The 14682-nt window shown below is 40.0% G+C and overlaps 2 protein-coding genes across 2 annotated transcripts in view; both read right to left on the reverse strand.

Annotated features, from left to right (window-relative positions):
• The window catches only part of tmpoa (thymopoietin a), a 32576-nt gene extending 26237 nt beyond the window's left edge, over positions 1–6339 (reverse strand). The window contains exons 1-2 of the mRNA XM_020608226.1: positions 6226–6339; positions 5824–6060 (exon numbers count right to left, since the gene is read on the reverse strand). Of these exons, the coding sequence (XP_020463882.1) occupies positions 5824–6060; positions 6226–6339 (351 nt within the window). The remainder of the gene's footprint in view (positions 1–5823; positions 6061–6225) is intronic.
• strap (serine/threonine kinase receptor associated protein) lies at positions 6018–13356 on the reverse strand. Its single transcript, XM_020608195.1, has 9 exons — positions 12910–13356; positions 11519–11690; positions 9799–9880; positions 9174–9246; positions 8857–8956; positions 8553–8690; positions 7812–7948; positions 7400–7549; positions 6018–6423 (listed from the first exon to the last, which is right to left on the reverse strand). Exons 1-9 carry the CDS (start codon positions 12995–12997, stop codon positions 6362–6364), a joined length of 1002 nt encoding a protein of 333 aa, XP_020463851.1. The 5' UTR covers positions 12998–13356; the 3' UTR covers positions 6018–6361.
• Positions 13357–14682: the final 1326 nt, after the last annotated feature.

The following is a 14682-nucleotide window of genomic DNA, read 5'->3' on the forward strand; positions in this document are numbered from 1 at the left end:
TATGAGCTTTGGGTCATGACCGAAAGGGCAAGATCCCTGATACAGGCGGCCGAAATGAGCTTCCTCTGCAGGCCAGCCAGGCTCACCCTTAGAGATAAGGTGAGGAGCTCAGTCACCTGGGAGGCATTCAGAGTAGAACCGCTGCTCCTCCACATCGAGAGGAACAAGCTGAGGTGGCTCGGGCATCTGTTTCGGATGCCTCCTGGGCGTTTTCCTAGGGAGGTGTTCCGGGCATGTCCCACCGGGAGGAGGCCCCGGGGAAGACCCAGGACACGCTGGAGGGACAATGTCTCTCGGCTGGCCTGGGAACACCTCGGCATTCCCCCGGAGGAGCTGGAGGAAGTGTCTGGAGAGAGGGAAGTCTGGGCATCTTTGCTTAGACTGCTGCCCCTGCGACCTGGTCCCGGATAAGCGGAGGAAGATGGATGGATGGATGGAATCAGGCAGTTGAATTATTGTTTGGCTTAGCCATCTATTTATTGTTGATAAGAATTAGAAAGAGGTCAGTTTATAATCCATTGTGATCCTTTTTTTTTCTTGTGCCCACATTATTTTTTTTACTTCTTCTGTATAAACGATGACTGCTGATACTCATACATGTACTGTTATTACGCAGTTATGACATTTGCCGGTGCTAATTACTTAGCTTTGTTCCGACAACAATGTATGCTAACACAGTAAAATGATGTTTGTTTTTTTTTATATATAGATTGGGTTTGAGGTCCAGCAGCACATGCTAGGTGCTGATTATCATTTCATGTTGTTAGATTAAACAGAGCGCGCCTCCAAGCGCAGTGCTGGTGTTTCGTGGGTCCTTCAGCCACCACACACGCCCCAGCACAACACAACGCAGAAGTCCACCGGTCACACATGCACTGTCGCAACTTTTTGTTGAACAGACAAAAATGTTCGGCCTGCACGCAGACATCCACAAAAAAGCCTAGCGGACCCTTGCAGACCTGGGTAGATCTGGAAATTTCTGTCACTGGACTGTAGCAGACAGTCAAACGCAAAAAAGTATGAACTGGCCTCAAGTGTATAAGAAGCCCATTATCTGACCACCATTTCCCTATTCTGTTTAGTCGATTGACCTGTTGAACCTTTGTCTTCAGATCATACAACAGGATAATTGAACTGTCTGCATATAAACATAACCAACTTGTGCAGGCAGCTTTCATATCATTATAATATCAAAACAAAATGAGGAGAGGGCCCAAGACTATCAAAAACACTGCCTTGTGGTATTTCACAAGAGAGCAGAGGCTCAGAGAGATATCTACCAGCTGCTCACCATCTCTACAGTTTTACCTTTACCAAATTTCAGCAGCAGCAGGCAGGGGAATAGTGGGCTAAGCAAGGAAACCTCAGCTCATTCGTTTAAATCTTACCAGCACAGACTGTTAAAATGGGAAATTTCAAGCATTTGAGCCTTGAAGGTCCACTCTGAAAAGCCTCTCTCACTTAAGCTATTTCAAGAATGTCAGGAAATTATTTTTGAGCTGCATGTCCACCTCCACCTTTTACCTACAGCCTATTATCACTCAGACATGTGAGGATTCCGTTTCATCCGAAAACTTCAACAATACAATACCAAAGTACCTTAGAATGAAAGGGACAGAGCTTGTACTAAATACATGGTGGCAAGCTATGCACAAATTCCTCTTCCTGAAGAGAATATTTCCTCAGTGGAGAGGCCAACCCAAACAAGACAAAAGCACCAACTGAACTAGAACTTCAGTCTGCTCTGCCATTTAAAACTGCTCAACCTAGATTTACTCAAAAATAGATCCTCTTATCAGTATAAAACACAATCCATTTTACAAAATTCACACATTCATTTCCACATTCAGCATTACAGCAATAGTGTTTAATGCAAATGTAAATTACATGCTAATTCAGGAATGTAAAATAGACATCTAAAAACTTACTCAGTTTCAACTTGGATGCAGCCAAGACCAAAATTATAATTACTAGTTCAGTCCATAAGGTTGCAACAATAGAGCTTTAAATAAATGTCATTTGTTTTTTAGTTTATCCTCTGTTACTACCAGCACAGTTGAGCGCTCTTCATAATGGCCTTTTTGCATTCACAATGCACATGCTAAACTGAGAATGGCCATAGTTAAGTTGATTGATTTAGCTCTGATCAGATGGTGTGGAGATCGTCGGCTCAGGATCGGTCAACTCAGAGTTCATGGTTGGCTCAGAGTTGGTTAAACCTGCTTTCTGGATGTTACATGATAACTTCTCAACTGTATGATTACCAAGAAAAGAAAACTTTAAAACCAGCTCTTTGATTCGACTTGTTCTTTCACACGACAGCTCACAACCAGGCCATCCAATGTTAAAGTGATGTAAAGAAACTGTAAACATTTTACTTATGTTTAAAGGAACAATTCCAGATTTTTCCAAGTTGGTGTTAAAACAATATTGACGTATCCCTATGCACGTGAGAACACATCTCAGTTGTTGTCACTTCTACTCTCCACACTGGCCCTGAATGTTTCCACCTGGAACACCTCTACACTGCAAAAATAAATAAAAAGGGACAAACTACATAACTCACGTTCCGTAAAAACACGCACTCCAAAGTTTGTCTGAGGCTGACCTGCAGCTTCAGCTGTCCCCCTGAGCTAATTTGCACCAGTACATTTTAAAGTTATAGTCTACTTAAAATAATTTTACCTCTTATTTCCCTGGACAGCATCTTGCTATGCTGCTGCTGAGGTATATGTTACTGCAGTCTCTAAGTTCTAATACAGCAACTAGTTTTTCCTCTCTGAAATAAATGTATAATCATTATTGCAATCTCTTGTTTATCATTATATGGCTCTGTGAGATGTAATAGCATAAACTAACATTTGTTTCTATAAAGCTGAGTCAGTGTCACTGTTACACTGTAGGTGAACTGCTGACGGTCATCACTGTGGCCTTTTTAGCAACAATATCTTGCACACAGCTATCTTTAGTTTGTTGGATTGATAACACCGCATTATACATTTATTTGCACGTACCCCCTTGTCAGCTGTTGTTAGCTTCACCGGTGACAGCACAGCTGTGCAGTTTCTCTTACAGCACCTATCCTACTATGAAAATGGGCTCCAAATACTTGCATCAATCTCAGCTTTGGAAACAGCATCATCAGGTGAAATCTGTGGGATGTGTTTGCCCATTACTTGTTTATTTCAGAACATACCAGATGAACGCTGACACAAACCATGTTCTCCTTCATGTGAAACGCAGATGAAGCATGAATAAATAGAAACACAGGAGCGACTCTGAGATGTCACACGCACACAAATATAATCCAAATAAGAGTAGGTTTTACTGGTGTCCCAAAATCACAAACACCAAAAATACTCCAGCACTCAAGGTATAAACTCTCTTCCACGTTAACTCCGAGCGCAACTCCAGTAGCTAAAACTTAGAACTACTCTAACACATCCCTGCACCACAGCACAGTACAGTCCAGGGAAATTTGTTTTAAATCACCTGCAACTTTGAAACATAGCAACTCGAATTAGCTCAGTGGGACAGCTGAAGCTGCATCTGAGCCTCAGACAAACTGGGTGGAAATATTCTGGGTCAGTGTGGAGAGCTGGAAAAGTGACAACGACCAAGATCTCTTCTCACATACAGAGGAATACATCAATAGTATTTTAACACCAACTTTAAAAATCCCTACCTATTCCTTTAAGATTTATGGAGACACTTATGATCATGCCAAACTGCACAATTTGACCATTGCACAAATTACATTGTTGTTACTGTTGTAGGTGTGTCACTCACCTTTCCCCACAAAGACTTCTTTCACACATCGTGCAACCCAAACTGAACCACTTACAACAAGTAACTTCTGAGCACACACAACATTTACTGCATGTTTCTCACAAAACGTGCAAAGATTGATCTTGGATGTCATAAATTGTTCGAATAAGAATTGCAATTAATCGAAAAATCATTACTTTTATCCAGTCCAGTGAATCCTAAAATTCCCAACTGTGAGATTAGAGAGGAAGAGACATGAATGTAAATCTTCAGATGAAGAAAATACGCAGCATGACACCTGTACAAACAGGTGTTTTTCTGTATTACAAAAAGCAGTGAATGAATGAGAAGCATGCAGTCACCTGCCTGCCACAAGTGGGACATGTCATTTTCAGTCACCACTTTGTTTTGCTCACACCCTTCATTCAGTCATCATGTACATGCTTCTCCTCCCCCAACAAAACCATTCATATCCACTGCGCACCTGTTTAAGTCCAAATCAGGATCAACACACGGTTTATCTGATGACTTTAGTTACATTTCAGAAGCAAATTAATAAAACAAATGCAGCATAATCATACTTTATTTGAAACACCCAGCAGTTAAAACATACGTATGTTCATCGAAGCAGCATAGGCAAAATTAATTTCAACTTTACCAGCTTCAGCATTAAAGTGCAGAACATAATGCATCGGTCATTATAATGCAGTACAATAATATAATATATATTCATTTGGAAAGTGTCATTCTGCACAATGAATACTTTACTTTTGGTACTTTCATAAATATTTCAAGTATTTTGCTGCTGTACCTTTAATTTCAGGTAAAGTAAGTAGCGAGTCCAAGGGTGCCGTTTTACACATGGACGGAAGGGACATATCCCTACCATTATTTTGGAAAGATAGAAATGTCCCTACCAATATTTGAGCAAACCTGTGCACATTACCTTTGGAGTGAATTCATATTAAATCATTACAATATGCTTGACCTACTTTAAGAGAGGGGACAATCTAAAGCTCTCCTTACATGGAAATGTCATGTTATAGTGGCTGACTTCGGTAAAGTTGGAAAGATATTCACAGAATCAAAGTTTCTGGATCAACAGCGAAACATTGCCAAAATACAAGGGACACCTCTTTTGTTTCGTAGTAATGAAGACAACAACCTACAAGCTCATTTGTATTAAAATGAGCTCCCCTGGTCCAAATAACATTGATCTCAAAATATTCAAGAACTTTACTCTTTAACTAGTGTAGTGTTACCAAAATTACTTCACACACCAGTGGCTGTCTGCTGGTTATAATAGAACCATTAGTTATATAAAAAACGTTATTTCATTATTATAGTGAATATTTATTGGTAAAAACAGGCTATTTTATATATCAAACAGCATCAGACAAGAGAAGCAGCGCAGGCTGAGGTAACAGGTGCATCTTCAATGTCTCAGGTGAGGATCTAAAAAAGCTAAAGATTAACAGGCTGAGGGAGAAACCCCTCACCCGGTCTGCACTTCAGATACAGCAACAGAAAACAACCGGTTTCAGTAGTAGAGAAATCTAAGACTGCTCTAGCTTTGTTGCTACCAACAACGGTGAAAACACTCGTCCAGCACGTAAAGCGGGAAACATCTGGTGGGGGAAGTGAAAGTTGAATCGTGTGAATCTGACGTGAAGTGATTAGGTTTGGGCACAGATTCGTTACAAGTCCTTTGTTCCGAACTGGGGTCCAGGTTGTATCAGGCGACCTGACAGAGAACAGAAAGGATTCCCCAGGATGACGACTGATAGATCAATTAATAAATAATCCATCACAAAGTAATTATTTGCTAATTGGTTAGTTGCAGTCGTAAATAATGTCCCTGCTTGAGTATGTGGATATATATATATATATATATATAGTAACTCACACAACTATGATGGGCTACTCTAAAGGGGGAGAACCCAACTTTTGAATTAACTTACTGAAAAGTTGGGCCGCCTTGTTTCCTAGCGGGGCGTAAGCGTCTGCAAACAATGGTGGAATTAAGGTCTACTGAGAAACGGATAACAAACTCACTCTGCCCGAGGAACGACTTCTGTTGGAGACCACGGGCGGCGGCTGCTCCTCGTCGCTGGAGAAAGCGTCCAAAGTCGTGGCCGTGACATGTTTCTTGTTTTGGGCGGTCAGATTCTTCAGATAAAGCTGCACATACACGTCCTTGGTGGGGTTGCCGCTCGGAAGCTCCACGTTGTGAGCCAGCAGTTCGCTCTTCAGCTCATGGGGGAAGGGGGGCAACAGCAGACAGAAACTGGGCTGACCAGAGAGAAAGCAGGCAGCGATAAGCCACAGATACTCACAGCTCTACTGCTTTACTCTCCAGCCCATAGTACTGTCCCTATGGCTACGTAAAAAAAAAAAAATCTGTGTGTCAGAGATGGCTGGTCTATGACAGACAGGAGACAGGGCAGTTATACCCACATCAGTTCCTGATGGATGGAGATGCTCTGGACTCCGCTCCTTGCTGGTGCTTGATAGGAAACAATTCAACACCCCTCCTCTCATCTCCTTTCGGTACCTCTTTTCTCTTCTCATCCCTTTTTAAACAAGTGTCTTCTCAAGCTTTGATCTCAGTGGGCGAGGTGTACAGCTGTTCAGAGTTCTCTGCCCCCAGGTCCTCTGAGGGGTAACGCAAGACAAAAAAAGTAGAAAGAATTTATAAAATTATACTGATGACTGGGTATGCCACAATATTGCTGGCACACAAAACCACTGATAAAAAGAAACAAGCAAAGCATTCTGAAATAGCTGCTAGAAGGATTCTACAATAAATCCCAATTCCTTTATTTTAGAGCACATCAGACCTTGCTCACTGCAGAAGTCTTTCCAGTCAATACATGATACCATCCTTTGCGAAAGTCTTTTATGGGCTCATGCCAGTTTATCAGAAATCAATGTATGATTGGATACTTCAAATGAAGGATCAGAGGAAAAAGACCTCATCTCTGTAAAATGTGTTTGCTCGATTCCTCTTGTGAGTGAGAGAAAATGGATTAAAGGAATTGGGATTTACCCCATGGCAATGTTCACATTAGATGCTAAAGTGGTTCAAATCTGATTTTTTTTCCCACCTCCTCCTCATGACTCAGATCTGATCTTTTTAATAAGTGTGAACAAATCAATACCTTTTTTTTTTTTTTTTTTTAAATCAGGTGTGGTCCTAAATCTGATCGATGTGCAATCTGACTACGTGACTGCCATCAGAATGTCAAATCAGAATACTTTTTTAAAAGTCGCACTCCTCTGCACATATCACCTGTCATCATCATTCAGTGTTAGCCTCTCACAGACTGGTAAAAATAAACAGAGAAGAGCAACAACAACGACGGGTCAGCGGAGAGACCGGGAAGTTTCACATTTGTTGGACATTTCCAGAGAAACTTCAGATCAAGCCAAGTTAGAAAGAACATATTGTAACTGAGCAGTTTGAGGAAATGTCACAATTTGTCACACAAATGATGCTATTATTTATGTAGACATGGTGCTCACATTTTTTCTTTTTTAAAAATTCGATGCAACAATATTGACATTGTGTATTCCAGATCATTTGAACAGCAGTGACTACAAAAATGAATGGTCAAAGTTGGACAGTTACCAGGAAGGACACACTTCCACAGGCCGTAGGTCTTCCCCACGGCCGTCTGCCACAGTCGGAGTGTGCCGTCTTCAGAGCCACTGGCATACAGCTCACCGTCCGGGCTGAAGCGAACACAGTGCACTGGACCAAAGTGACCCTTATAGGACTCTGTAGATAGGAGACAAAGTTACAATACTGGAGAAGTGGTTAAAGATTAGTCTTTAAAGCTCTTTAACAATTTTTGAGCCTTTTTTCTCCTATCTTTGCTACAGCAACAGGAAACCACTTGTCATTTGAATGTCCAGTTTTATGTTATATATCTTTTATATTATGTGCTTTTTAAAAAAAAATATCATAAACATTAAACAGACTACGTTTCTGTCTAAGAAAACCCTAGAGTCTTGAGTTTAAGCTTATCCATGATCCTCACCCAGCTCTTCCTTAGTGGTGTAGTCAAATTTATACAGCTTGAAGTCATCTCCACCGGCAACAAAGAAGTCCTTCTCTGGGTGGAGGGAGGCTGAGTTAATGGGAGCTGGTGCCTCCACAGTCTTGATCAAATCCAGGCTGAATATGTAAACAACAACGACCATCATCGTCATCACAGAGCAATAGTCAGGAAGGTTTTTACATCTACTGGATGAAATCCGCTTTTGTTATCGTGTGATGCTTGCAACTGTGCTCATCTATGATAAGACAATCATTCTGATACTTGGTTTATGTGAGTATGGAGAAGCTGCATCTGCAGTATAAACCTCATCTCATGCCTGGATAGAGCAGCATTTCAGTACAGCTGTCCGTGAAACAAAGGTGTGGTCACTCGCTTATATTTCTGTGGTCAGATGACTGCAAGGAAATTAAATTATGATATGGTCCCAAAGCAGCAGCACAAGAACTGCTGCAAGCCTTGAACAAAAGGTAAGATTTCTATATTTTGATCAAACTGACACCATAAACACCAGCCAATGACAACACCTCCATTTTGTATTTAATTACACTGCATGAAGCAAATTATTCACACTCCTTGGTTGTAATGCACAATTTTGATGTTCACCAACCAAAAGAACAGAAAGATAAGCGTTCTGATATAAGTGGCAGTTCTGAGATGGCTCTCCAAAATATGGATCTGTTGTTTCTTGAATATGTACTGTATAGTAAGAGTGCAGTGTACCTCAGAGCATTATAGAAAGCGATGGTCTTTCCATATGTGATCGCAAGAATCTCTCCATCAGCCATGTACTCCATGCTGCTTACAGATGTGTCGAATGTCAGCATCTTTACCTCCTCCATGGAGCTCCTGTCCCAAAGCCTGGTCACACAAATGCAAGTAAGAATACCCAAACAGTCTGGTGTGTTTTCTGTCAGAGACAAGTGTTCGTCTATGTGACAGAACAAAGCGAAGCCACAGTCAGGAGATGGCTTAAGGTTCGTCATATACAGACAAAGGTAAAAGTGTGAGAAGTCACTTCACTGACCGTATGGTTTTGTCCTCAGCAGCAGAGAGGATCTGCTTGTCATCATTACACCACAAAGCTTTCTTTATGGCTGAGGAGTGACCTGCAATCTCTTGCGGTGCTGAAGGACACAAAGATGCAAAAGTCAAGTGCATGAGAAGGCAAAAACTAAACCAGTGTCAGTGTTTGACTGGGATAACGTTGTCATTTCTCCTTTTTATAGTTCACTGAACTACACAGTCTTTCACATGCCACTGATTTTACAAGAATTCCTTAAGAAATATGTTAACATATCACATTATTCAATCAGGCAAGTTTACTTTGACACATGGACTTACCTGCTTCAGGACAGCTTAGATCATAGATGCGCAGCAGCTTATCATTTCCTCCAGTCAGCAGACAGTTGCTGTCCTGAGGAAGAGAAGCAGGAGAGACAACAGCAGCTAAGAAATATACCAATGAAATTATTCCAGCTACATAACAAGTGGTATTTTTGCCTAATGTCCCAGCATAACCTCAATGACAATATAACATGTATACTCACAACACTAGAAGTTTGTCATCACTAATACTTACAAAAAAAAGTTTACTTCCTTAGTATGAAAATGTACACATACATTTATACATAACTGTATTAATCTGAAATTGTTTAAATTATATCTGGGAAATCAATGTTCCCTCATTAATATGCAACTTTTTGCAGCAAAGTTCTCCAAAATCTAATCAGACCATCGACTTCATATGGGGGATGTGCAGACTACAGTATGTATCATTCTTGAGTTATTACATTCACAAAAATGTGTCCACAGAATCACAAGCACCAGCATGATGACAATGTTACACATACCACGTGCCATGGAACATAGAGAAAAACAAAACCATACAGAGTATTTACATAAATATTAATCAGACTCATAAACATGTTCTTTGAACAACACATCCTCATCCAGGAAGTGCACTGACCTGAGTGAAATTGACAGTCTTAACAATGTGTTTGTGTGCCAGTGTGAGGACTTCATCTCCACTCACTGCATCCCACACCTTCCTGAAAAGCACAGAAGTCACCTTTTAATTGCCAATAGCTTATGTGGTTAATGATTTAATCACATCTTTGCATGCAATGTGCCTGAAAGCTGAATTTGTTCAGTGACTGGAAATTTTTTTTAATGAAGATACAAATATGAAGATAAGAAGGTATCCTTTGTGGAAATTGCACAAAGTATCCAAACAACAGCAAACATCAAAACAGAGTTATTTATTAAAATGGCCTGATCTCTGCTTAATGAGAAGCGAGTACAGTTTCAATGTGAATACTAATTAAATCATGAGATTAAAATTCAGATACACATTCAACAGCAAATGAGCTTTAAACTGCATCAGTGACCCAACCTTAGAGAGAGCTGGCAACACTCTTTTTCCTGCATTATTTTGCTACTCACTGCTGCACTCCTGTGCTGCCAACACAGTGAAAGGCCTTTTGAGCTACTGCTTGGAATAGAGGAACATGTCCTCCACTGTAGTTTTTAAAACAGCAGTGGAATTCTATAGCTCAGACACTTGGGTGTATCCGGCTGTTGTAGACCCAGTGTGAGGGAAACTACTATTCAATCTCTAACATAATTGTCACAGTAGGCACACTGACTAATAGTTGATTAAATGCCTTCATTTTTCTTTACTTTAAATTATGTACTTTTCCACACCATGATGCTTAAAGAATAATGTCTTTTTTTGTTCCACTGAACAGCAGAAGAGCTGTTTAAGTGTTTTACAACCTGAAATAAGCCCAAAGGCAGCTGGGTAACCCGCTAACCTAGCTTCATGATACAGGGCCCAGGAGCCAGGACAAATTTTGTCTCATCTTATACTCACATTTTGATATAATTTCCAGTTTGTTCTAATTAACATGGGCTGACCATTTGTAATTTGCATGTCTAGATGGAACACAGCAGTTTAAACATCCTTAAAATACACACCTAGTTGTCAATTTATTTGGTACATCAAGCTGAAACTTAATCATTTAATCCTCCATTATGAATGTGATCAAGTTCAGTTTTTGTTCAAACAGTGTTGATCATTCTCAGGGATGTAGTTTGTGCTGCTGTTGAACTGTACTGCATACTGCCATGTGTTTTTTATTATTTTGTCCATATATATCAATGAGGGTGGGCTAAAGAATAGAAACAGCTGTATATAATGTGTTAAGAGTTCAACAGCAGCACAAACTACCACCTCTAGAATGACCATACTGTTGATTCAATACCCATCTGAAACACTGCCATGTGTTTTTTATTATTTTGTCCATATATATCAATGAGGGTGGGCTAAAGAATAGAAACAGCTGTATATAATGTGTTAAGAGTTCAACAGCAGCACAAACTACCACCTCTAGAATGACCATACTGTTGATTCAATACCCATCTGAAACCGTCTGAACAGATTTCATTACAAGACTGTTGTACTAGACTGCTACAGTTTTAGCTTGGTGGACCTAATAAACTGATAACTAAGTGGATATTTATGGATGGGTCTGGATGGAAATCTTATCACTGACCAAATCACAAATGTGAGGTCTTTGCATGCATTACAGCAGTTCAAGATAAAACGCTGTATTCTGGATAAATTGGTTATTTTAAATTTGTTTCAAGACACATGCAGTCAGTCTTTCTACACCAGGCTCACTCACGCTGTGAAGTCAGCAGCTGCAGTGGCTGCTTTGGTGGCATCTGTGTTCAGAGTGGCTCCCCAGACAGCACCTTTGTGACCCAGAAACGTTCCAATCCAGTCCCCTGTGTCTCCCTGGCGCAACATGGGTTTGCCATCTGACAACAAAAGCAGGGATGATACAAGTGTTACATCTCAGGACAGTGTAGCAACAGATGTTAGCTGTGACAAAACTTGTGACACTGTTGTCAACCAGAGACTGTCTCACTTTGATAACAGCAGATTCAGCATCCCAAGGGCGGCTTTTAGGAAGAAAAACTCTAATGAGATCGCACTGTAATTCAAGGTTTCAAATAGCTAATTTAGGAACAAAAATACTGTTAACAGTGGTAAAAAGAACCCTGTAGCAATGAGCTTCACTATAAAGCCATGGACACATGGAAAATTAACACAGTTATGTTTTACAAAGGTGATGCGATGTAGAGTTAAGTGTCAGTCTGGACTTGAAACACTTCGACTGTCTAATGTTAAACATTAAGCCCTTTTGGACTAAAAATTCTCTGTGCTTATGTGTTTAGAGATGCACCAATTGCAATTTCCTTGGCTGATTCTGTTTTTTTCCTCCCAAGATCTGTAATTGACAGCATACACGATCATTTTTGTCATTTTTAAGTAAAAATTTAATTGTAATAAAAATAAAACATTGTATTAGTTTTACATTTGTCCTCCTCTCTCCCCCTCTTTTTGTTTTTAACAAACCAACTAAAAGTGAAGTGCAATATTTGTACTTCAAATATAATCAATCAGGTGCAACAGCTAAGGGAAACAGAAGAATGTCTGTTACATCAGTCCTACTGAGCATAAGCAAAATTTAACTGGTATACTGAGCTTCCATATGAATGCTCTCATTCTTTGGCACATCTGTGTATTATTGACTGCTTGAAGTGTGTGTAGTTTGTATTTGCTGTGTTCTACCACAGGTTGGATACACTGTACATATACATGCATTTCATGTGTAGCCAGTAATTCCCTCTCTGTTTACCATTTGTAGGAGATTTGTACAGTTTCTGTTCCCCAGTGTTTCTGTAGGCTCCTCTGTGCACTGTTTGTACACCAAATGCTTCCAAAGAATACGTGAACATGTGACTGGTACATTTGTATGAGCCTCGCTCAAGGCACACACGAGATGCTGCTACCTGTTGCACACACTGCTGTTGCTCTGTGCCATTGCATGTCATGAACTGTTGTGACCTGAATGAATAAGTGGTCTCTTCCAAGAAGAAAAAACAAAGGAACAAAAAGAGAAAACGAATATGACTTGCTCTCGCTTCCCCCTCCAGGAACAATAGAGAAATGAAAGTGGTCCTTGTAGAGCGGCTAATTTGGATAAAGACCACACTCGGCTACTGCTACTCGTATAGGGTGTGATTCCACTGAAAGCCAGGTCTACTACAGGCCGGGTGTGACCGGAGCAGGTGAGCGGAGTCTGTCTCATCGCCATGGTCCTCCAGCCGGGAGAGACGTAAACCTAAGGGAGTAGACGATTGAACACTAGCAGCTAGCTAGCTAGCCAGCTAGCTAACTAGTTAGCTGCGTAAGCTAGCGGCCTAAGAAAGAGAAAACAAGCTAGCTAGTATTATGTTGAGTAATTTCTGTTGACCAAAAGTCGGTTGCAGGTTGTCTTATAAATGAGTGAGAATGAACTAAGAAAATGTGTTAAACTAAACAGAAGGCCGACCTCCCAGCGAAGGAATGGCTATCGTGCTAATAGCTACAACACTGCAACTAACTAGCAACGTGCAACATGTCGTAACTGCCGCACAGATGATATAGCCAGTGTTTCACGGCCCCAGCAAGGATAATACTTCCGGTGTGATATTTACAAGGTTAAAAGTGGTAAACTGACTGTTGACTTAAAATTCTTGAGATCAATAACTGCATGTATAAATGTGACCAATATATAACATTACCATACAATTATGGGGGGAAATGAGTCATAATAGTGAACTGTGGTTCTTCTTTTCACAGTAACAATTTATTGCATGTCATTTTTCATTTCAGATATTTGTTTCTAAATGCCAATTTTTCAAAGTTTGTTTCAATTTAAAAACGACAATTCTTCAGTCACGGGTTTATCCTTTCTCGCCAGTGTCTTTTATCTGTCTGCAATGCCCATTTATAGCAGTGAGGCTAGGCTAAATAATAGAAACCACTCTCTTTGTAACAATTTAACTCAGCAGCACCACAAACTACACCTCTTTAAACAGTTTCAGTAAAAACTGAACTTTATTGTCTTCACAATGTAGGATTTGCATTAGACTGCGTTAGTTTTAACTTTGAGTAAAAAAATAATCTACCAACTAAATGCATATTGTGTAATAGACCATTATTCTGTTTACAAGATTTTTCATAACTCTTGTTCAGTGCCTTGTTCTTCAAGTGTGTATACATTCGGGCTAACATGGCAATATCAGACAAAAACAATCCAGTTCATTCTTATTCAGATATTTTGGTTTTAGAACAGTTTTGGACTGATTTATTAGCCCTAGATGAGGTCTTTTTCTTTGGATTTTTATGCCAATTGGCATCCTTAATGTTGCATTACTGCCACCTTCTGTCTTTAGTCCTCATCAACATCCCATTACTCTGTATTTGTTTAATTAGTCCCGAAACCTTGTGCTCACTACATACATATTCTAAAATATTTTTAAAACTGATTTCAAATCATCCTAATAAATTGTTTCTAACCTTTCTGAGTGTGTAGACAAAAGTTGAAAGCCTATAGCAGATCTTGTTTCCCATACATTGATTTATTTGTGGTGAGCCACCACAATATAAACCTTGATTGCCACATATTGATTTAAAATAGGTTAAACCTTAGTTCAGTGTAGTGCAGTATGTGGACGTGAGAGGACATTTCTTGTTATTGTCCCAAAGGGCCCCTTATAGCCTAACATGGTTTGCGTGTTTCCTCCTGACACAGATCTCTACCCAACAGCTACAGGTACTGCTGCCCCTGTTGCATCTGTCTGTGGATGAATTTGTTTATTCAACCAAAGTTGGGACACAAATTGGGAATTGTTTCAAGGCTTCTTTACTGCACATTAGGCAACCCCCTTTTCAGATGTATTGTTATACAATTCAAATTTGAATATGTTAAAATTGCATAGGCCTATAGTCACTATG

Source organism: Monopterus albus, unplaced genomic scaffold (genome assembly GCF_001952655.1).
Source record: "Monopterus albus unplaced genomic scaffold, M_albus_1.0 scaffold92.1, whole genome shotgun sequence".
Taxonomy (NCBI): domain Eukaryota; kingdom Metazoa; phylum Chordata; class Actinopteri; order Synbranchiformes; family Synbranchidae; genus Monopterus; species Monopterus albus.

Coding starts and splice junctions, on each gene's coding strand:
- strap (XM_020608195.1), bottom strand. CDS start 12,997: ATGGCGATGAGACAGACTCCGCTCACCTGCTCCGGTCACACCCGGCCT. Junction 7,949..8,552: donor GCTTTCTATAATGCTCTGAG/GTACACTGCACT, acceptor TTACATATTCAG/CCTGGATTTGATCAAGACTG. Junction 7,550..7,811: donor CACCACTAAGGAAGAGCTGG/GTGAGGATCATG, acceptor TCCTATCTACAG/AGTCCTATAAGGGTCACTTT.